General features: G+C 45.6%; 1 protein-coding gene and 1 non-coding gene across 4 annotated transcripts in view; both read right to left on the bottom strand.

Annotated features, from left to right (window-relative positions):
* Nucleotides 1-2,598: 2,598 nt before the first annotated feature.
* Nucleotides 2,599-2,657, bottom strand: LOC116270144. The gene has a single exon (XR_004178076.1). It is a non-coding gene; the product is annotated as a U7 small nuclear RNA (small nuclear RNA).
* A 1,713-nt stretch (nt 2,658-4,370) lies between these two features.
* GLE1 (GLE1 RNA export mediator) overlaps nt 4,371-22,700 on the bottom strand; it is a 39,758-nt gene continuing 21,428 nt past the window's right edge. Inside the window, exons 7-16 of one of the 3 annotated variants that reach the window (XM_031654610.1) lie at nt 21,087-21,318; nt 19,240-19,352; nt 19,002-19,071; nt 13,492-13,634; nt 13,201-13,391; nt 10,415-10,544; nt 8,816-8,920; nt 6,965-7,047; nt 6,331-6,394; nt 4,371-5,573 (exon numbers count right to left, since the gene is read on the bottom strand). In XM_031654610.1, the coding sequence (XP_031510470.1) occupies nt 5,505-5,573; nt 6,331-6,394; nt 6,965-7,047; nt 8,816-8,920; nt 10,415-10,544; nt 13,201-13,391; nt 13,492-13,634; nt 19,002-19,071; nt 19,240-19,352; nt 21,087-21,318 (1,200 nt within the window). In that variant the 3' untranslated portion in view covers nt 4,371-5,504. Of the gene's footprint in view, nt 5,574-6,330; nt 6,395-6,929; nt 7,048-8,815; nt 8,921-10,414; nt 10,545-13,200; nt 13,392-13,491; nt 13,635-19,001; nt 19,072-19,239; nt 19,353-21,086; nt 21,319-22,700 lie in introns of all 3 variants that reach the window. The other 2 variants (XR_004178019.1, XM_031654611.1) reach the window with 2 other exon arrangements.

The raw sequence follows: 22,700 nt of genomic DNA, 5'->3' as shown, positions 1-22,700 counted from the left end.
CCCATTTGTCAACCTTTTACCATGGTTGCTTTATTATTCTATGTTTGAATATATATACACACATACAGCTGTCTACATACACATAGACATACACACGTGTATACATATATATGTATACACATAGATATCCCCCTCCCCCCAATCATTTGAAAATAAATTTCTGGCTGGGTGTGGTGGCTCACGCGTGTAATCCCAGCACTCTGGGAGGCCGAGGTGAGCAGATCACCTGAAGGCAGGAGTTCAAGACCAGCCTGGCCAACATGGCGGAACGCCATCTCTACTAAAAATACAAAAATTAGGCCAGGCGCGGTGGCTCACGCCTGTAATCCCAGCACTTTGGGAGGCCGAGGCGGGCGGATCACAAGGTCAGGAGATCGAGACCATGGTGAAACCCCGTCTCTACTAAAAATACAAAAAATGAGCCGGGCGCGGTGGCGGGCGCCTATAGTCCCAGCTACTCAGGAGGCTGAGGCAGGCAAATGGCGTGAACCCAGGAGGCGGAGCTTGCAGTGAGCCAGGATCGCGCCACTGCACTCCAGCTTGGGTGACAGAGCGAGACTCCGTCTCAAAAAAATAAAAAAATAAAAATTAGCTAGGCGTGGTGGCATGTGCCTGTAATCCCAGCTACTCAGGAGGCTGAGGCAGGAGAATCGCTTGAACCCAGGAGGCAGAGGTTGCAGTGAGCCGAGATCACACTACTGCACTCTAGCCTGGGCGACAGAGCTAGACTGTTTCAAAAAAATAAATAAGTTGCAGACATCATGCCCACTTACCTCAGGGCATATTTGCCAAGAATAAGAACACTCATTTTCATAACCACAGTACAGTGATTAAAGTCAAGAGTTGCATGTTGACACAGTACTATTATCTAATATATAGGCCTTATTCAAGTTTTGCCTATTGTTCCAATGTCCTCTATAGCAAAAAACACACCCACAGAAATATCTTTATTTTTGGTGCAGGTTCCAATCTAGGATCACATGCTGTACTGAGTATAAATATCCTGAAAGAGCTAAAAGAAAAAAAAGTTCTTGAATACATCCATCTGGAAAAAACTGATTTTTTTTTTTTTAGAGACGGAGTCTTGCTGTGTCGCCCAGGCTGGAGTGCAGTGGTGCGATCTTGGCTCACTGCAAGCTCCGCCTCCCGGGTTCACGCCATTCTCCTGCCTCAGCCTCCCGAGTAGCTGGGACTATAGGTGCCCACCACCACGCCTGGCCAATTTTTTTTTTGTATTTTTAGTGGAGACGGGGTTTCACCATGTTAGCCAGGATGGTCTCCATCTCCTGACCTCATGATCCACCCGCCTCAGTGGATCCCAAAGTGCTGGGATTACAGGCGTGAGTCACCACGCCCGGCCAGCTGTTTTTGTTTTTTTTTTTAAGAGATGGGGTCTCACTGTATTGCCCAGGCTGGTCTCAAACTCCTGGGCTCAGGTATTCTTCCTGCCTTGGCCTCCCAAGTCGCTGGGATTGCAGGTGTGAACCACTGCACCTGGCTTAATCTACTTTCTGTAGGCCCACAGGAAATCTAATGTCAGGAATTCATTAGGCAGGATGAAGAAAAGTGAAGGGGATTACCAGGTGTGATATAAGGCACTTGTAAGAAGCTCTGTGGCTCTTAATAGAGCTTTTGGTTTTCCTGACACTGAGACAGAAGATGTCCAAGCCTAATTATGTCACTGCTGTCATCATAGAAAGCTTGAGAAGTAGGGGAAAGCTCCTAGCACATGGGTAGGAAATCCTCAGAAATCCGTTCTTCTATGTAAGGGATGTATAGTTTCTGTCCTATTGGAATTTTTAATTTGTCATCAGATTTGCTGTAGTATGGGACAATAATGTGACAAAAACATGGATCCTCAGCCTGATAAATGAGGTCAAGTTTGAAAGCAAGAAAGACACGTGAGTACTTGAATTAAAACCGAAGGCAGTCCTTAGTATTCTACTGTAAGGAATCTGATGCTACTCCCCATCAGGAGCTGCATCTCTCATCTAGTAATCATTATGTCTATCCGTGAGTATCAAAAACCTGGCCTCCCAGTGCTCTCCTTTCTTGGTTTACCATTGAAATCCATTAGGAATACCAGCATCAAATGACATATGCAAGACCACTAACCACTAGAGGAAGAATATTCAAATAATTCAAAAATCGTAAGAGGTATTTCATATTTTCTTTTTAATTTTTTTATTTAAAATTTAAAAAATTTATAATAGAGATGGGGTCTCAGTATATTGCCCAGGCTGGTCTTGAACTCCTGAGCTTGAGCAATCCTCCTGCCTTGGCCTTCCGAAGTGCTAGGATTACAGGCATGAGCCACCATGCCCAGCCTAAGTGGTATTTTCCATGAAGTCATACAAATTCAAAGTGGAAGAGAACTTATAGATCATCTCATCCAGCGATTTTTCATTTTGTTTTTGACAGATGAACTTTTCTGTACATAATCGTACATGGAACCACAATATATCGTACAGCACATAAAACAAAAAGGCTGTGGCAGAGAGGATGCCAGAGCTCCATTAGGACCCCTAAATGGTTGTGCAAAATACGAGCTGCACAACTCTGGGAGGTACCATCCACCTCCATCATAATTTTGTTTTTTAAAGCTTTCCAGTGAAGATCAGAAAACCTGCTAGACAAATTCTAAAAGAACAACACTCATAGATTTGTACAGTTATTAACAGGGCAATCGTCCAATAGAGGGTGGTAGTATCTTGAAGGAAAAGGGATGCCTTTTGGAAATTTGCTTTAAGCCTCTATATGTTGACTAGCTACAGGGCCGAGCCCCATTCACTCAACATCCCCCTCTCCTGAAGTCATTGCTTCCCAACCTATTCCCTGTCACAGTACCTAGAAAATGATGCCTTTTTTTTTTTTCTTTTTCAGATAGTCTTCCTCTGTTGCCTAGGCTGGAGTACATTGGCGTAATCTTGGCTCACTGCAGCCTCCACCTCCTGGGTTCAAGTGATTCTCCTGCTTCAGCCTCCAGAGTAGCTGGGATTACAGGTGTGCTCCACCAGGCCCTGCTAATTTTTGTATTTTTAGTAGAGATGGGGTTTCACCATGTTGGCCAGGCTGGTCTCAAACTCCTGACCTTGTGATTCACCAGTTTTGGCCTCCCGAAGTGCTGGGATTACAGGTGTGAGCCACCACACCCAGCTGAATGATTCCATTTTAACACAAAGGTAGGGGGAGGAAATATGAATGGAACAGGTCCTGGGGGTTCACCCACCACAGGCCCTGTCTGGGAGGGCTAATGAGATCAGCATGCCAAGGCACACCAGCTGGGAAACTCTTCCCTAAGGAAATGCTGTCAAGCATAGTTTGAAAACTACAGTGACATGTCCAATTCTTTTGTTTCACAGGTGGAGATACTGAGGTTCAGAGCGGGTGAAGGACGTACCCAAGGCCAAAAAACCTGAAAGCGATTTGAGCCAGGTCTCCTGATTCCCTCCCCAGTGTTCATACTGTCTACCTTATTTATTTATTTATTCATACTGTCTACCTTATTTATTTATTTATTTGAGACAGGGTCTTGCTCTGTCACCCAGGCTGGAGTGCAGTGGCATGATCACAGCTCACAGCACCCTCGACCTCCCAAGCTCAAGTGATCTGCCCACCTCAGCCTCCCGAGTAGTTAGGACCACAGACATGTGCCACCATGCCTGAAAAATTAAAAAAGTTTTTTTGTTTGTTTGTTTGAGACAGAGTCTTGCTCTCTTACCCAGGCTGGAGTGCAGCAGTATGATCTCAGCTCACTGCAGCCTCTGCCTCTGGGTTCCAGCAATACTCCTGCCTCAGCTGCCTCCTGGGTAGCTGGGATTACAGGCACACAACACCACGCCCGGCTAATTTTTGTATTTTTAGTAGAGACAGGATTTCGCCATGATGGCTAGGCTGGTCTCGAACTTCTGACCTCAGGTGATCTGCCTGCCTCAGCCTCCCAAAGTGCTGGGATTATAGACGTAAGCCACCGCGCCCGGCCGAAAAAAAATTTTTTAGACATGGGGGCGGGTCTCACTATGTTGCCCAGGCTGGTCTTGAACTTCTGGACTTAAACGATCCTCCCACTTCAGCCTCCCAAAGTGTTGGGACTGTGGGCATGAGCCACTAAGCACGGCCCACTGTGTCTTTCAAAGACTTTAGTATACTTTCACATCTCTTGCTAGATAAAATAGGGTCAGTTATTAGTACATAATTCCAAAAAAGGAAATGACAGAAAAAGAAGTAATATTACCAAGGTGTAGGTCAAGAAGACAAAAAGGAATAAATGCATACCGCTCTGTACCTGGACTTGTATACTACCATGCCCCTAATGATTTATATAGCTCAAGGCAGAGGAAATTGATCATATTGAACCAATATATCAGCAATGGGTTTTTTAAAAAACCAAGCTTTATTATTTATTTATTTTTTTGGCACCATAATTAACAATTCATAGAATGGGTCACTTCAGGCTACTCAAGAGTACCAGTGAACACTCCCCCACAAACACACCCTGCCACAAGACATTTAGCACAGAGGAACAGATCCATGGCCACTGCCTTTGCAGTATCAAAGATAATTAGTCTTTCCACAAAACAAATCTCAACTCTTATCTGAACAGCCAATCTCTGAATTTTTGTAGTGGCTTTAGTCAGGCATATTTATCATCATATTAGCGGTGTTCAATTCCTGCCCAACATGTTTGTTTAATCCCAATTCAATGCTTATGGATGCTCAGCTCATGTTTAATGTTGCAAGCCCCATCTTAATTCAAACTGAAAAGAAACAAAACAAAAACAAAAACAAAAAAGGTACCTGCCTGGTTCATGCATCCCTAACCATCCAGGGACCAACTTCCAAATTAGGACAACAAAGAGTTCCCCTTAGTTCCATATGACATGTGTTTCCAGTCCTAATCCCAGATGCTAATCTAGCCAGAGTGTCATCTGGGCCTTAGTCCATGTGTATATCACATACTTCCTCTGGCTTTAGAGTGACTTCACCAGCTGAGAAAGGCAAAACAACCATAACCCAGACTTGCATGTAAGTATCTGGCCTCAACTATTAAATAATACTTAAAAGGGAACCTTATGAGCCTTAGCTCTTTCTGGAAATGCATCTGAACAGGGGTGAGGGTGGGTAGGTGGGTGCAAATGGTGGGCTCCCTCCAGCTCAGAGTGCATTTGTTAAGGTATTGCCAACTTTCTGAAAGACACTAGAGACAAAGAAGGGAGGAGACCAAGTGCTAAACACCTTTTATCACTTTTGCAAAAAACAAGAAAGGCCAATTCCATTTATTTTATCATGTGGATCTCTTAAGGAACTACCAAGTCTACTAAGGGACCTCCAAGAATTTTGTGACGCATGAAAATCTCCTCTCCTAGTCACAAGGTATAAATACATAAAAATACATGTTGGCAAATTTCTGAATCTGACATGACTTCTCCCAAATACAGGTGTCTTCAGTTCCTTTATTATTGCCTCTTTGCAGCATAATGGTGATGGTAGGTGATGGAGTGACATCAGGAGCGCCAGAAGGAGGAAGTCAGAAAGCCCTTGGGGACAGGAATGTCCTTGTGTTGCAAACATTTCTGGTCAGGGAAAGATGAAGAAAACAGAATGAGTTTCTGATAACAGTGTTCCCAATACTTAATGGTTACAAGAAGCTTTGAGGGACACTGTATTTCAGCCCTATGGAACAGTGAACAAAAAGGAAAAAGCCAGTAAGACCGATGGTTCTGTATAAGATGTCCACTTCTGCATGAACTGCCACAGACAACAAATGAAATGCTCTTATTATTCCTGTCCCACTCTTGTCTCCCTACAGCCTAAGCTCATCTTTCACAATCACTGTTTTCACAATCGAGCTTTGAGAAGCTGAAAAGTCAGCAGGCTATCTTTGCAAACCCACGATGGCGTTCTAAATTCTTTGTCAAAATTAACCTTTTACAATTTCTTGGCACTTGGAAGTACGGGAAGAGTCCAACTGAAAGTGCAGTTTGTTCTCATGGAGAAAAGTGACGACACTTAACAATTCCCCAGACCTGAGACTAAGACAAGAACTTTGGCCAACATGCAAAAAAACATATTCATGAGAGAAGATACACTCAATATATTTTATTCATCTCAGCAGAGCTTTCTCACAGGCAGTATGGAGAATGATACATATAAAGAGGAAATGGCAGCCCTTACTCCAAAGGTTAAGAGGGAATTAGGTACAAAAAGAAGGGTTTGGAAGAACTAAGGAAGAGAGTGCAATCAGAGCATCTGAAGGTCCAAGACTTGTTAGACACAGGTGCATTCCAGCCCAACAACAGTGTGGGACATGTTGGTCTAAGGGCATCTTACCTCCAAGAACTGCTTGAGGCGTATGAAGGAACCCATCTGTCCTGAGCTTGTGATAGCTTCAATTCTACAGGGAGAGAAAGACACGTGAATCACACCTATGATATACACCTATCTTTTGGAAGCGGTGTCTCACTCTGTCACCTAGGCTGGAGTGCAGTACAGTGGTGCGATCATAGCTCACTGAGGCCTTGAACTCCTGGGCTCAAGCGATCCTCCTATCTCAGCTTCCCTAGTAGCTGGGACTATAGATGCATGCCATCATGCCTGGCTAATTTTTTATTTTGTAGAGATGGGGTCTTGCTATATTGCCCAGGCTGGTTTTGAACACCTGGGCTCAAGTGATCCTCCTGCTGTGGCCTCCCAAAGAGCTGCAATTATAGGCATAAGCCACTGTGACCAGTCCCTAATTTGTGTTTTTGTTTAGGCAATGATATTTAAGACAGACTCTCATTAAGTTTCAAAAGCATTTATTCAAATATCAATGAGAGGGACTGGAGTAGGAAGATGTCATACTTAGTACAGGTGTTTTTAACTTGAATCAAAACCAGCAGGTAATAGCACCCTTGGGTATCTGAGGCCTGGTTATGAGTTTTACTTACTTAATCCCCTGTTGTCTGCTCAACAAGCCTGATACCTGGGAAAGTAGTCCTCTTTGATAAGAATTAGCATCTTCCAGAACTGAACCTGGTATTGCTTCATGAGGGCATTCCCACACACCTAGAGGGAAAGACAGGCACTGTCAGAGCAGAGAATGAAAATTCACACTCACAGGACAGATTCATAAAGCACAATCAGCCCTTCATCTTTCACACCTATCAAAAATTTCAGCCACAATGCCACTGAACTTGCTAAAAGGGAATAAATGGAAACACCCAACTTTCTTCTAAAGCATTTCTCTTTATATGGCAATACCTCCATTTAACCAATCAGGTTTTAACGAACTACTCTTCTTTTCCTCTAATGAATGGAAGCCTTCCTAAAGGTATGGTATACCTCCCAAACTTAGTAAGGAGAGTATACAGAATACCACTTGTGTTCTCAAATGATACAGGATCATTGTTCATGTATGGTGACTTCAGGAGCTTTTTATTATTATTATTTTTTAATAGGGTCTCACTGTGTCACCCAGGCTAGAGGACACTGGCATGATCACAGCTCACTGTAGCCTCAACCTCCCTGGGCTCAGGTAATCCTCCAACCTTAGCCTCCCCAGTAGCTGGGAGCACAGGCACACGCCACCATACCCAGCTAATTTTTGTACTTTTTTTGTAGACATAGGGTTTCACCATGTTGCCCTGGCTGGTCTTGAACTCCAGAGCTCAAGTGATCCGCCTGCCTTGGCCTCCCAAAGGCTGTCAGCCACAGCACCTGGCTGACTTCGGGAGCTACTAAGGTAACTAGGAACTATTGGCACTATAGGTCAAATGGTTCCACATTTGTTATGGCATTCTTTCTTCTATAAGAAGTATCTTCTTGGCTGAGTGCAATGGCTCGCTTCTGTAATCTCAACACTTTGGCAGGGTAAGATGGGAGGATCACTTGAGGCCAAGAGTTTGAGGCTACAGTGAGGTATGATCGCACTACTGCACTCCAGCCTGGGTGATAGAGTAAGATCCTGTTCAAGCGATTCTGCTGCCTCAGCCCCTCTAGTAGCTGGGATTACAGGCATGTGCTACCACGCCCAACTGATTTTTGTATTTTTATTAAGAGACGGGGTTTCACAATGTTGGACATGCTGGTCTCGAACTCGTGACTTCAGGTAATCCACCTGCCTCAGCCTCCCAAAGTGCTGGGATTACAGGTGTGAGCCACTGTGCCCAGCATTTTTTTGGTACTTTTAGTACAGACAGGGTTTCCTTTTTTTTTTTTTTTTTTTTTGAGACGGAGTCTCGCTCTGTCGCCCAGGCTGGAGTGCAGTGGCGCGATCTCGGCTCACTGCAAGCTCCGCCTCCCGGGCTTACGCCATTCTCCTGCCTCAGCCTCCCGAGTAGCTGGGACCACAGGCGCCCGCCACCTCGCCCGGCTAGTTTTTTGTATTTTTTTAGTAGAGACGGGGTTTCACCGTGTTTGCCAGGATGGCAGACAGGGTTTCAATATGCTGACCAGGCTGGGCTCGAACTCCTAATCCCATGTGATCCGCCCACCTTGGTCTCCCAAAGTGCTGGGATTATAGGTGTGATCCACTGCACCTGGTCTGGGAGTCACTTCTATATCCCTAAAACGAATTCCTCTTTTCACTTTTGCTAGAATGTACAATTTTCTGTTCTTTAAAATGAAAAAAATCCAGAGAAGCCAAGTAAATATAGTATGGAGTAAAAGTGAAAGCAAGGTTTGTCTACAGCTTAGGAAAAATGTATGACACTGGAACCTCATGCTGTTTTACTATCAGGCCCAATTGCTATGCTGTTTCCCCATTCATGTCACCCAGTGGATCAAGGCTACCTCAACCACTGGCCTTCTCTTGTGTGATAACTGAGTTACGTACCTCCAGGAAGTCAAAGAGGAGGGTGGCTGTCACATCTGACAAGGGCTCCATGTTTAAGATCTGTGCCAACCAGCGCCATCCATGATTTAAGCCATGAGGGTGAATCTGGGAGGAGAGAAGTTTGGTTATCATTGATCTCCTTTTGTTTACAAATCTAAACTCCCAATGTATCATCCAGCCATCACCAAGTGGAAATGAACCCCAGATCATCCAACCCTAGCACCTGCCACAGGGCAGAAATAACACAAACTAAACAAATTATGTTTTTCTTTTATATTTTTGAGACAGGGTCTCATTTTGTCGTCCAGGTTGGAGTGCTGTAATGCGATCATGGATCACTGCAGCCTTCACCTCTTGGGCTCAAGTGATTCTTCCACCTCAGTCTCCCAAGTAGCTGGGACTACAGGCATGCACATGCTACCATGCTCAGCTAATTTTTTTGTATTTTATTTAGAGACATGGTTTCCACCTTGTTGCCCAGGCTGGTCTCAAATTCCTGGAGTCAAGTGATCCACCTGCCTTGGCTTCCCAAAGTGCTGGGATTATAGGCGTGAATCCACCTCGCCCGGCCTTCTATTTTTAAATGTTTCAGTACATTGGTTCCCACACATTCTTTTTTCTTTTTTGGTACAGAGTTTCGCTCTTGTTGCCCAGGCTGGAGTGCAATGGCACGATCTCAGCTCATTGCAACCTCTGTTTCCCGGGTTCAAGCGATTCTCGTGCCACAGCCTCCCAAGTAGCTGGAATTACAGGCACCCACCACCATGCCCAGCTAATTTTTGTATTTTTAGTAGAGATGGGGTTTCACCATGTTGGCCAGGCTGGTTTTGAACTCCTGACCTTAGGTGATCCACCCACCTCAGCCTCCCAAAGTGCAGCGATATCAGGCATGAAGCCACCTCGCCTTCTGTTTTTTAATGTTTCAATACATTGGTTCCCACACATTCTTTATAGGCTCCCTTCAATATGCATGCGTCAGCTTCAGTTTCAGGCATTCCATAGGCCAACAATTAGCCTTGTTGACATTTCATTTATTATTCTTGGTACCTTTAGCACAGAACCTGGGACCCAGCAGGCATACAATAAAAACTTGGATTTAATCAACTTCTATTTTTTCTCTTTAGGTCTCCATGACTATTACCTTCTCTGTCCCTCTAATCTGTATTCCCTGAGAAATTAACTGGGCTGGCAAGTCAAAGCCCTGAACCCCAGCTGCAGCTTTCTGAGCTTGATCTGTCTGTCCATCTGTGAAGTAAGGGATGTGATCTAGATGGCTTCTAAGGTCTCAACTAGTTCTAAGATGACAATTTCTTGCTCATTCCTCTTGTAAGAAAATCTTCTAACCTTAATGACTGATTTATAACAGACTCTCCTCTGGTAGACTCTGTTACAAAACCAGCTCTTTAAAGTACCAGGTGATCCAAGAAAGTTCCCTAATAATCAATATGCAGTCCTCTACAGAATACCCATCAAACTGCCATACAGTTTATCCTTTAACTAGAGTGGCTCTCTGAAAGAAGGCCAACATTTCCTGTGGAAGGAATACACATAGACTGTGGTCTAACCTCTCATTATTGACAGTAAGCCTCTTTTACTTACCTCCTGTCGGTTTCCATATGGCCACCGGAGCTGGATGATGGCAGCATAGAGACGGATCATCCCTGACATGCGTTTTAGAAAGTTGTCTTGCTGCTCCACTTTGGAATCCTTTACTTGGTAGCCAAGCATCCTATATGGGAAGAAAAAATTTGGCCGGGCATGGTGGCTCACACCTGTAATCCCAGCACTTTGGGAGGCCGAGGTGGGCAGATCACTTGAGGCCAGGAGTTCGAGACTAGCCTGGCCAACGTGGTGAAACCCCATCTCTACTAAAAATACAAAAATTAACTGGGTATAGTGGTGCACGCCTGTTGTCCCAGCTCATTGGGAGGCTGAGATACGAGAATTGCTTGAACCTGGGAGGTGGAAGTGCAGTGAGTCGAGATTGCATCACTGCACTCCAGCCTGAGTAACAGTGAGACTGTATCTCAAAAAAAAGAAAAAAGAAAAAATTCACTGGGACAAGGCCAAAATAAGGGTGACAAATTAGAGAGAAATTTTTTTTTTTTTTTGAAACAGTGTCTCTGTCGCCCAGGCTGGAGTACAAGTGGTATGATCAAGGCTCACTGCAAACTTCACCTCCCAGGTTCAAGTGATCCTCCCACCTCAGCCTCCCAAGTAGCTAGGACCATAGGCACGTGCCACCACAGCCGGCTAATTTTTTTTTTTTTTTTTTTTGAGATGGAATTTCGCTCTTGTCACCCAGGCTAGAGAACAATGGCATGATCTCCGCTCACCGCAACCTCCGCCTCCCGAGTTCAAGCGGGTTCTTCTGCCTCTGCCTCCTGAGTAGCTGGGATTAAGGCACTTGCCACCACACCTGGCTAATTTTTGTATTTTTAGTAGAGACAGGGTTTCACCATGTTGGCCAGGCTGGTCTTGAACTACTGACCTCAGGTGATCCGCCCACCTCGGCCTCCCAAAGTGCTGGGATTACAGGCATGAGCCACCACGCCTGGCCTTTTTTTTTTTTTTTTGAGACAGTTTCACTCTTGTCGCCCAGGCTGGAGTGCAATGGCACGATCTCGGCTCAGTGCAACCTCCGCCTCCCGGGTACAAGCGATTTTCCTGCCTCAGCCTCCTGAGTGGCTGGGATTATAGGCACCTGCCACCATGCCCAGAGAGTTTTTTGTATTTTTAGTAGAGACGGGGTTTCACCATGTTGGCCAGGCTGGTCTCAAACTCTTGGCCTCAGGTGATCTGCCCGCTTTGGCGGCCTTGGCTTCCCAAAGTGCTGGGATTACAGGTGTGAGCCACTGCGCCCAGCCAACACCTGGCTAATTTTGTAGAGACAGGGTCTCACTATGTTACCCAGGCTGGTCTTGAAGTCCTGGGCTCAAGCGATCCTTCAGCTTCAGCCTCCCAAATTGTTTTTTTTTTTTTTTTTTTTTTTTGAGATAGTTCTGTTCTGTCACCCAGGTTGAGGCGTCGGATCAGCTCACTGCAAGCTCCGCCTCCCGGTTCCCTTCTGCCATTCTCTCCTGCCTCAGCCTCCCGAGTAGCTGGGACTACAGGCCTCACCACCTCACTCGCTAGTTGTATTTTTAGAGAGCCCAATTGTTCTGCCAGGATGGTCTCGACCTCCTGACCCTGGATCTGCCTGCCTCCCAGTGCTTAGGGGATTACAGGCTTGAGCCAACGCTACCGCCCCAAATTGTTAATTGTCATATGCATGAGGCACTGCACCTGGCTCCAGATTACTTTTTAGGCAAAAGTAACAACATTATACACCCAGCACATTATTATTACATATATAGTATCTAGAATACCTGCTACTCAAGCAACAAATAATCACCTAAATTTAGCTCAGTTGTGTCAAGAGGTAAATCTACATGGAGGTAATAGATGTCATTACACTCATTTAAAAATCAGGAAAAGATGCTCAAAAAGACTAAATGATTTGTCTACTTTTGCAAAACTATTAAATGACAAAGCAGGGATAAAATTCCAAGACCCCAGTATTCTTTCCACTAAACTACATTGATTATTGGCACCTAAGTTCACAAATGCCAAAGGCTTTCCAGTTTACAAAGACTATGTGTATATATATTTTTCTTTTCCTCTTTTTGTTGTTGTTGAGACGGAGTTCGCTTTCTGTCGCCTAGGTTGGAGTGCAGTGGGTCGGATTCCTCTCACTGCAAGTTTCTCTGCCTCCGGTTTACGCCTATCTCCTGCCTCAGCCTCCCGAGTAGCTGGGACTACAGGCTCTCACCTTGACCTGCTGTTTTTTTTGTATTTGCAGACAGGTTTCACTGTGTTGTGACCAGATGGTCTCATCTCCTGACCTTGTGATCCTACTCTGCCTTCGGCCTCCCAAAGTGCTGGGATTACAGGCTTGAGCCACCACGCCCGGCCTTTTTCTTCCTTTTAAAGACACAGTCTTGCTGTGTCACCCAGGCTGCAGTGTACTGGTGCAATCTGGGCTCATTGCAACCTCTGCCTCCTGGGTTCAAGCAATTCTCATGCCTTAGCCTCCTGAGTAGCTGGGACTACAGGCGTACACCACCACACCTGGCTAATTTTTTTGTATTTTTAGTAGAGATGGCGTTTCTTCATGTTGCCCAGGCTGGTCTCAAACTCCTGAGCTCAGGCAATCCGCCCACCTTGGCCTCCCAAAGTGTTGGGATTACAGGCGTGAGCCACTGCATCTGGCCAAAAGACATTATATTTCTGATAGAACATTCAAGGTATGTAATAGGAGCTGTAAGAAGGAGGGAAAAACAAATTCCAATTCTATTTATATTAATCACTCTAGGGATAGTGAGTAGGGAGAAAAACAACTTTACCTCTGATAGTCTTCCAGAGCCATTCCCTCCTTGAAAGTGGGATAGAAAGGAACAGAGTAAGGACACTTCTTATGTAGATGAGCAAGAATGAGGTCCCCCACTCTGGGGTGGAGCTCCCAGATCCCAGATGCCACAACTGCGATGGGGAATGCTGCTTCATGGTGAGAGGCCACTTCCTCCTCGCCTTGTTTCTGAGAACATAGAGGTGGGTACAATTTTAATACCAGAGAAAGGCTGAAATCTGGTATACCAGCCTCTTCTTCCCATACCTCTAGCAACAAGGTTTCTCACCACAAATTTCTCTGCCAGTTTGTACTGAACAAAGTCCAGCCCCTGTGGGTTAAGTGTGACAGACACAGAGCGCCCACCAGATTGAACAGGTTTTCCAGAGAGCAGGCTGTGGATCTTGTCAAAGATCTCCTTCAGTTTTGAGCCTGAGCATGATAGAGAGAAATTAAAAGATACAACCACAGATCAATCTCTTTTTCTTTTTTTTTTTTTGAGACAGTCTCGCTCTATCACCCAGGCTGGAGTGCAGTGGCACAATCTTGGCTCACTGCAAACTCCACCTCCCAAGTTCAAGCAACTCTCATGCCTCAGCCTCCTGGGCTAATTTTTGTGTTTTTTTTTTGTTTGTTTGTTTGTTTTGTAGAGACGGATTTCACGATGTTGGCCAGGCTGGTCTCCAACTGCTAACCTCAAGTGATCCGCCTGCTTTGGCCTCCCAAAGTGCTGGGATTACAGGCGTGAGCCACCATGCCCAGCCTGTTTCATCACTATAATTACAAAGCATCTACAAAAACCCAGCTGTGCCTGCCCTACAGAAACGAAGGGATAAACAGTATCCCTTACTATACACATAAAATGAAGGGATAAACAGTATAGAAAGAGGTGTTACATTTTGTTACAGACCCCATGGGCTGTGGTTGGTATCTCTAGAGGAGTTAGTCACATCTCTAGGAAAAACCTTCTAAAGGATCTGCCCAGCTCATGATGATATGCCCCCTTCTCTGGGACTTGTCTTCCTCTATCCTCAGAGACACAGAAGTGGATTCGTAACAGCTATATTTGTACCAAAGATTCTGTGTGCTCCACCCCCACACCAGCTAGTTAGATTAGAGGCAGTCAAGCTGAGCCAGTCAGTCAAGCAAGAGTCACTTCCTTGAGGTAGCTGGCCCTGTGTCACATACACTCACAGGCAGTGGGGCTGTGTACCTGCCATGAAGACCAAAGAACGGCAATGTAAAGTAAGAATGGAGATGTAGAGAGGGCAGAGGAGATGAGAGATGAAAAAATAACTACAGTTTCTAGCTCCTGAGACCTCAGCTCATTCCTGCCATTGGGTTGTATAAAATATTTATCTTTCCAATAAATGCTTTTTTTTTTTTTTTTGCTTAAGCAGATCTGGGCCAGCACTTTGGGAGGCCGAGGCAGGCAGATCACTTGTGGTCAGGAGTTCGAGACCAGCCTGACCAACATGGTGATACCTCGTCTCTACTAAAAATACAAAAATTAGCCAAGTGTGGGGGCGGGCACCTGTAATCCCAGCTACTTGGGGAGGCTGAGGCAGGAGAATCGCTTGAACCCAGGAAGCGTAGGTTACAGTGAGCCAAGATTGTGCCATTGCACTCCAGCCTGCGTGACAGAGCGAGACTCCATCTCAAAAAAAAAAAAAAAAGCAGATCTGAATTACTTTACGTTACCTGAAGTCCTGAAGTCAATGTTTTAATTAATATAGCATCTCCAGTTGAGAAACACCCTGCCAAGTTCCTAATCACTTCAAGAAATGTCACAAAAGTTTCAGAAATCTCATTCAGTTCTCTTATTAAAAAAAAATTTTAAAAAGTCAACCATGTGGACCCCACTGGCTGAATGCCCCATCTCGCCCCTCTCCATACCTCTCTAGGTAGGAAGAAAGTTAGTTATCTTCCAACCCTAGACCGACATGGCCTCCCCACGCCACACCAACATCATGTCCTTATTCAAGATTTCTTCTAATTCTAACCACTCATGGACATCCACCATTTTTTTTTTTTTTTTTTTTTTTTTTTTTTTTTTTAAGAGATGAAGTCTCACCCTGTCGCCCAGGCTGGAGTGCAGTGGTTCAATGTCACCTCACTGCAACCTCTACCTTCTGGGTTCAAGCGATTCTTCCACCTCAGCCTCCCAAGTAGCTGGGACTACAGGCGCATGCCACCACACCTGGCTAATTTTTGTATTTTTAGTAGATACAGGGTTTCAGCAAGTTGGCCAGCCTGATCTCAAACTTCTGACCTCAAGTGATCTGTCCGCCTCATCCTCCCAAAATGCTGGGATTACAGGCGTGAGCCACCACACCCGGCGACATCCACTTTTTTTTTTTTTTTGAGATGAAGTCTCACTGTCAACCAGGCTGGAGTGCAATGGCATGATCTTGGTTACTGCAACCTCTGCCTCCCAGGTTCAAGTGATTTTCCTGCCTCAGCCTCCTGAGTAGCTGGGATTACAGGCGCCTGCCACCACATCTGGCTAATTTTTGTATTTTAGTAGAGACAGGATTTCAACACATTGGCCAGGCTGGTCTCGAACTCCTGACCTCCGATGATTCACCCACCTCAGCCACCCAAAGTGCTGGGACTACAAGTGTGAGCCACTGGGCCCAGCTGACATCCACCCTTTTTTTTTTTTTTTTTGAGACAGAGTTTCGCTCTTTTTGCCCGGACTGAAGTGCAATGGCATGATCTCAGATCACCACAACCTCTGCCTCCTGGGTTCAAGAGATTCTCCTGCCTCAGCCTCCCAAGTAGCTGGGATTACAGGCATGTGTCACCATGCCCAGCTAATTTTGTATTTTTAGTAGAGACAGGGTTTCTCCATGTTGGTCAGGCTGATCTCGAACTCCTGACCTTGTGATCCACCCACCTCGGCCTCCCAAAGTGCTGGGATTACAGGCAGGAGCCACTGTGCCCAGCCCACCTTTTTAAAAAAGACAGCAATTAGGTGATCTTTCTCTCCTATTCATTAAACGTTTACTGAGCACTAACTCTAGAGCATGTTCTGTGTCTGGCTGGAACACAAGATCTTAAAGGGCTTACAGTCATGATGGAGACAAAGGGAGACTCAGGAGATGTGTAGAAAAATTAAAAAAGGCAAAGTTATAGACTAATTCGATGTGGTGAGTGAAAGAGAGGCAGCAGTCATAAAGATGACTCCCAGGTTTCCAGCTAAGATTACTGAGTAGATAATGGTGCTACTGATTACTCAGAGAAAACAGGAGTCAAAGAGGGCTAAGGAAGATGATGGGTATGAACACATTAAACTTGAGGCAGCTAAGAGACATATAGGCAGAGATGTCCCTCAGGTAGCTGAAGCTGGAGAATCTGAAGTTCAGAAGAAAGGAATAAACCAGAGGTAGGTTTGGGAGTCATCAGCATTCAGGTAATGTTTGAAGCCCTGTAAGTAGAGAGAATTAAAAGAACTGCAGGATAAGAGCAGATCCCTAGGAATCAACTACAATTAGAGTGGGGTAGAAGACTGAGAAACCCACAAAGGGAAGAGAGAGAGAGGAAGAGAGAGAGAGGAAAGTAATGGGGAGGGAGGGAGGCAGGAGAAGAACCTGGAAAGTAATGGCGCCATGGAGGTCAAAGGAGTAGAGTTGCACAGAGAAAGCAGCAACAGTGCCAAACGGAAACCTGAGGAAGATCAGCAAACACTTAGAAGATATAGGATCAAGGGAAACTCATGTTAGGATGTGAGGAGCTCACGCATATTTAAAGGCTGAGAGAGAGAAGCCTATAAAAAGGATGTAATCAAGGCCGGGCGCGGTGGCTCAAGCCTGTAATCCCAGCACTTTGGGAGGCCGAGACGGGCGGATCACGAGGTCAGGAGATCGAGACCATCCTGGCTAACACGGTGAAACCCCGCCTCTACTAAAAAATACAAAAAACTAGCCGGGTGAGGTGGCGGGCGCCTGTAGTCCCAGCTACTCGGGAGGCTGAGGCAGGAGAATGGCGTAAACCCAGGAGGCGGAGCTTGCAGTGAGCTGAGCTCCAGCCACTGCACTCCAGCCTGGGCGACAGAGCAAGACTCCATCTCAAAAAAAAAAAAAAAAAAAAAAAAAAAGGATGTAATCACAGAAAACAGGAAAGGTAATAAACAATGAGGCAAAGTCTGACAGGAGACAGGAAGGAAAGGGAACAAGGGCAGAGGTGGAAGGGTAAGCGCAGCAGCAAGGACACCTCATCTAGTGACACGGGAGACTAAGAGGTAAATGTCACTGTGCAGTGGTGGAAGGGGCTCTGAGGAGCTCACACTGGATGTCTCTATTTTCCTGATGAAGGAGGTACTGACCCTGTCTGCGGTCAACTGAGGGGAACTGGGAATGGCCGTTGAGGTATAGAGTGGCTGTCCAGTCAACCTCTCCTGCTTTGCTGTTGCTATCAAAGGACACAGCACTTTAAATTCCAAAAAGTGATACATTATTTATTTATATCTTGCCCTGTTCCAGAAAGAATTTCAGGTAGCAAAGTCATATGTAAGTTTTGTCAGACTGCCTATCAAGGGCAGGAACTGAAATTTTCCTATGCTTTACAGGCAATGAAAAGTGAAATCGGGGAACAGAACCCATGATGAGTCAGAGGAGTGTTCCAGTTGCACACACACTCCCCAGCCACCTGGCAGCTCAGTCTATAATCTGGAGGCTTCCACATCTACAGCTCCATACAAATGAACCTCTGGTTCTAAAGAAAAGTTTTTTCCTTTTCTGGTTCCTACTTTCTAAACCTCAATCTCTGGAGAGAAAAAGAAGGAGTCCTTGAGGATGAACAAGGCGAGCTTGGAGTAATTTGGAAAAGCTAATGTTGTAGAACAGAAGCAAAGTCTGCAAGTCACAGCCTAGGTTCCCTCCCTTACTGATGTTTTCAGCAGTAACCTGCAACTTCAAAGCTAAGAGCCATCCTAATAATTTACCATAGAAGGTAGCTTATTAAAAATGAGTCAAAAAGGCCGGGAGCAGTGACTCACGCCTGTAATCCCAGCACTTTGGAAGGCCGAGGCGGGCAGATCACGAGGTCAGGAGATCGAGACCATCCTGGATAACATGGTGAAACCCTGTCTCTACTAAAAATACAAAAAATTAGCTGGGCGTAGTGGTGGCCACCTATAGTCCCAGTTACTTGGGAGGCTGAAGCAGGAGAATGGCATGAACCCGGAAGGCAGAGCTTGCAGTGAGCCGACATAGCGCCACTGCACTCCAGCCTGGGCAACAGAGTGAGACTCTGTCTCCAAAAAAAAAAAAAAAGAAAGAAAGAAAGAAAAGAAAAAAAGAGTCAACAAACACATCATGATTTTTTTTTTTTTTTTTCCCTTTTGAGACAGAGTCTCTGTCACCCAGGCTGGAGCACAGTGGCATGATCTTGGCTCACTGCAACCTCTGCCTCCTGGGTTCAAGCGATTATCCTGCCTCAGCCTCCTGACTAACTGGGATTATAGGTGAGAGCCAGTATACCCAGCTAATATTTGTATTTTTAGTAGAGATGGGATTTCGCTATGTTGGTCAAGCTGGTCTCCAACTCCAGACCTCGTGATCCGCCTGCCCCAGCCTCCCAAACTCCTGGGATTACAGGCGTGAGCCACCGCACCCGGCCATAATTACCTTCTATGTGTTAAAGAGGAACAAGATGTGTGTAACTTATATGTACCCAATCCAACTGTAAACATTTGTTTGAATATACTTTTATAGGAATCTTACAGATAAATAGATTTGGAGTCTGAAAAATAATACAATGAAGTGAAAGGTCATGTTCTTAACCCCTCTGACCAACCTGCAATGGTAGAGATTTGGCTCACTGGGATAGTAGCAGCCTTCTGGAGGTCCATCTTTATCTTTTTGGCCTGCCAGAAGAGAACAGTGAGAAGGCAGACAGTGTTCTGAAGAGCTGAGTAGATGTCACTTAGAATCAGGTAAAGTGATATGCCAGCTACATTCCTTTGGGACACGAAGTGCTCATTCTCTGAGAACCATCAAGCCCACAAAATTACTGCCATATACCTCTCCCCTACCTGACTGTCCTTGCTGTTGGTCAGGCCCTCAAAGGTCAACACACACTGCATGGAAGCATCCTGCAGCTGCTGGTACCACTGCATTGTAATGTCTTGTACCTTCACCTGGAGGTCTGAGAAATAAAAGAGAGGTTTTAGTAATAGCTAGTACTTACTGAACACGTAATATGAGGCAGGCACTGTTATAATCACTTTATGTATGCACTAACTGCTTTAACTGTCACAATAACTATGAAATAGATACTATTATTATCTCCAGTTTATAGAAAAAGAAACAGGCACAAAAAGTTAAGTGATTTGCCATGGTCGCATTACTACTAAGTAGAAAACTAAGGCTGGGCGTGGTGACCCACACCTGTAATTCCAGTACTCCAGGAGGCCAAGACAGGCCCAGGAGCTTGAGACCAGCTTGTGCAACATGGTGAAATCCCATCTCTACAAAAAATACACAAATTAGCCAGGCAGGATGGCACATGCCTGTAGTCCCAGCTACTTGGGAGGCTGAGTGGGGAGGATCACTTGAGCCTGGGAGGGTGAGGCTACAGTGAGCCGTAATCACACCACTGCACTCCTCTAGCCTGGGTGACAGAGTGAGACCCCTATCTCAAACAAACAAACCAACAAACAAAACGCCAGGCGCAGTGGCTCACGCCTATAATCCCAGCACTTTGGGAGGCCAATGCTGGCGGATCACCTGAGGTCTGGAGTTCAAGACCAGCCTGACCAACATGGAGAAACCCCGTCTCTACTAAAAATATAAAAAAATTAGCCGGGCGTGGTGGCACATGCCTGTAATCTCAGCTACTCGGGAGGCTGAGGCAGGAGAATTGCTTGAACCTGGGAGGTAGAGGTTGCAGTGAGCTGAGATCGTGCCATTGCACTCTAGCCTGGGCAACAAGAGCAAAACCCCATCTCAAAAAAAACAAAAACAAAAACACCAAAAAAGAAAAACTAGACTCCCAAGCCGGGTGCGGTGGCTCATGCCTGTAATCCTAGCACTTGAGGAGGCCAAGGCGGGTGGATCATGAGGTCAGGAGTTCGAGACCAGCCTGGCCAACATGGTGAAATCCCATCTTTACTAAAACTACAAAAATTAGCCAGGTACAGTGGCAGGCACCTGTAATCCCAGCTACTTGGGAGGCTGAGGCAGGAGAATTGCTTGAATCCGGGAGGCGGAGGTTGCAGAGAGCCAAGATTACGCCACTACAATCCAGCCTGGGCAACAAGAGCGAATCTCCATCCCCACTGCAAAAGAAACAAAAAAACAAAAACTAGACTCCCACTGATCTGGCTCCAGAGTCAGCACTCTCAAACACTATGGTACACCGATTCTTTTTCTTTTTTTGAGACGGAGTCTCACTCTATCACCAGGTTGGAGTGCAGTGGCACGATCTCAGCTCGCTGCAACCTCCGTCTCCTGGGTCAAGCGATTCTCCTGCCTCAGTCTCCCGAGTAGCTGGGACTATAGGTGCGCGCCACCATGCCCAGCTAATTTTTGTATGTTTGGTAGAGATGGAGTTTCGTCATGTTGGCCAGGCTGGTCTCAAACTCCTGACCCCTTATACGTATTACACAAACACATATCTGTGAGCATTTATTTAAAATACTCAGCAGCAGCAATAATTGAAATAATGTTATCTACTAGAGTTATACAGAATTTCAAGTCCTAACGAAAGTGCTGGAATCTTAAATCAGACTCCAGATCAACCACAACTGAATGAAATACAGTATATAAAATTCTGGTTAACTGTCCTACAGTTCAACACAACATTCAACACATGCTCTTGTTTCTCTTCAGATTTGAGACTTACAAAGAGTTAAAGGACCATATCCATACCAAAACCCACCTTCATTCTGTTTCCCTCCTGGGCCCTGGCTGGTAGCTGGGGGCTCTTTGTGGGCTTCTGGTCCCTGCTGCATCTGTGCCTCTTGCAGCTTTACCTGGGCCTCCTCTTCATCCTGCCTCCTCTTGTCTTCGCAGGCTCTAGTGATCTCCTGCCCCAAGTTCATAAGGAGGTCCCGCATTTCCTGCAGAGCTCGCTCAGCCTCAGCTTGGCTCTCTGCTGTAGGATAGCCACTCTGTCAGAGTGACGGAGATGGTGCTTAGTGGTCATTCCCTAGGTAAATCATATCTCACACAAGTCAATAAATTTCCTACAATTGAAATTGTTGCACCAATGGAGTATCCACATTCAACAAGTTGATACTGCTTTCCCTGTTCTCTTAAAGGTATTAATAATTCCAACTTACTACCATATCCACAGTTTCTAAGTATAATTTTTTCTGTATTCTCAGCAACAAGGGCCAGCATAATTTTTTTTTAAAGTTTGTGACAATATGTTAGACAAAAATAATATTGTTTTATTATAATTATTTTTTGAGACAATTTCTGTTGCCCAGGTTGGAGTGCAGTGGCAGGATCTCGGTCACTGCAACCTTTGCCTCCCAGGTTCAAGTGTTGCTCATGCCTCAGCTTCTCAAGTAGCTGGGATTACAGGTGTGCATCACCACACCCAGCTACTTTTTGTATTTTTAGTAGAGACGGAGTTTCACCATGTTGGCTGAAACCTACTGGTCTCGAACTCCTAGCCTCAAGTGATCTGAGAATCACTTGAACCTGGGAGGCAGAGGTTGAAGTGAGCCATGATCATACCACTGCACTCCAGCCTGGGCAAGAATGTGAGACCCTGTCTCAAAAAAAAAAAAAAAAGCACGGTGGCTCAAGCCTGTAATCCCAGCACTTTGGGAGGCCGAGATGGGCGGATCACAAGGTCAGGAGATCGAGACCATCCAGGCTAACACGGTGAAACCCCGTCTCTACTAAGAAATACAAAAAATAGCCGGGCGAGGTGGCAGCGCCTGTAGTCCCAGCTACTCGGGAGGCTGAGGCCGGAGAATGGCGTGAACCCGGGAGGCGGAGCTTGCAGTGAGCTGAGATCCGGCCACTGCACTCCAGCCTGGGCGACAGCGCGAGACTCCGTCTCAAAAAAAAAAAAAAAAAAAAAAGCAAAGCAAAGAAACAGGGCAGGTATAGTGGCTCACACCTGTAATCCCAATATTTTGGGAGGCTAAGGTGGGAGGATCACTTGAGCCCAAGAGTTCAAGACCAGCCTGGGAAACATAGTGAGATCCCTGTTTCTAACTTAAGAACAAAACAAAACAAAAAAAGTTTGGCATGGTGGCTCACACCTGTAATCTCAGCAGTTTCGGAGGCCGAGGTAGGGGGATCACTTGAGCCCAGGAGTTCGAGACCAGCCTGGGCAACATGGCAAAACTCTGTCTCTACAAAAGAATACAAAAATTAGCAGGACATGGTGGTATGCGCCTGTAGTCCCAGCTACTCAGGAGGCTGAGGTGGAAGGATCACTTCAGCCCGGGAGGCAGAGGTTGCATGAGCTGAGACTGTGTCACTGCACTCCAGCCTGGGTGACAAAGGGGGACCCTGCTGAAAAAAAAAAAAA

The sequence above is a fragment of the Papio anubis genome, chromosome 13 (assembly GCF_008728515.1).
Source record: "Papio anubis isolate 15944 chromosome 13, Panubis1.0, whole genome shotgun sequence".
Lineage (NCBI taxonomy): Eukaryota > Metazoa > Chordata > Mammalia > Primates > Cercopithecidae > Papio > Papio anubis.
Note: the sequence above shows the minus strand (reverse complement) of the source record. Positions and strands in the feature narration are given on the sequence as shown.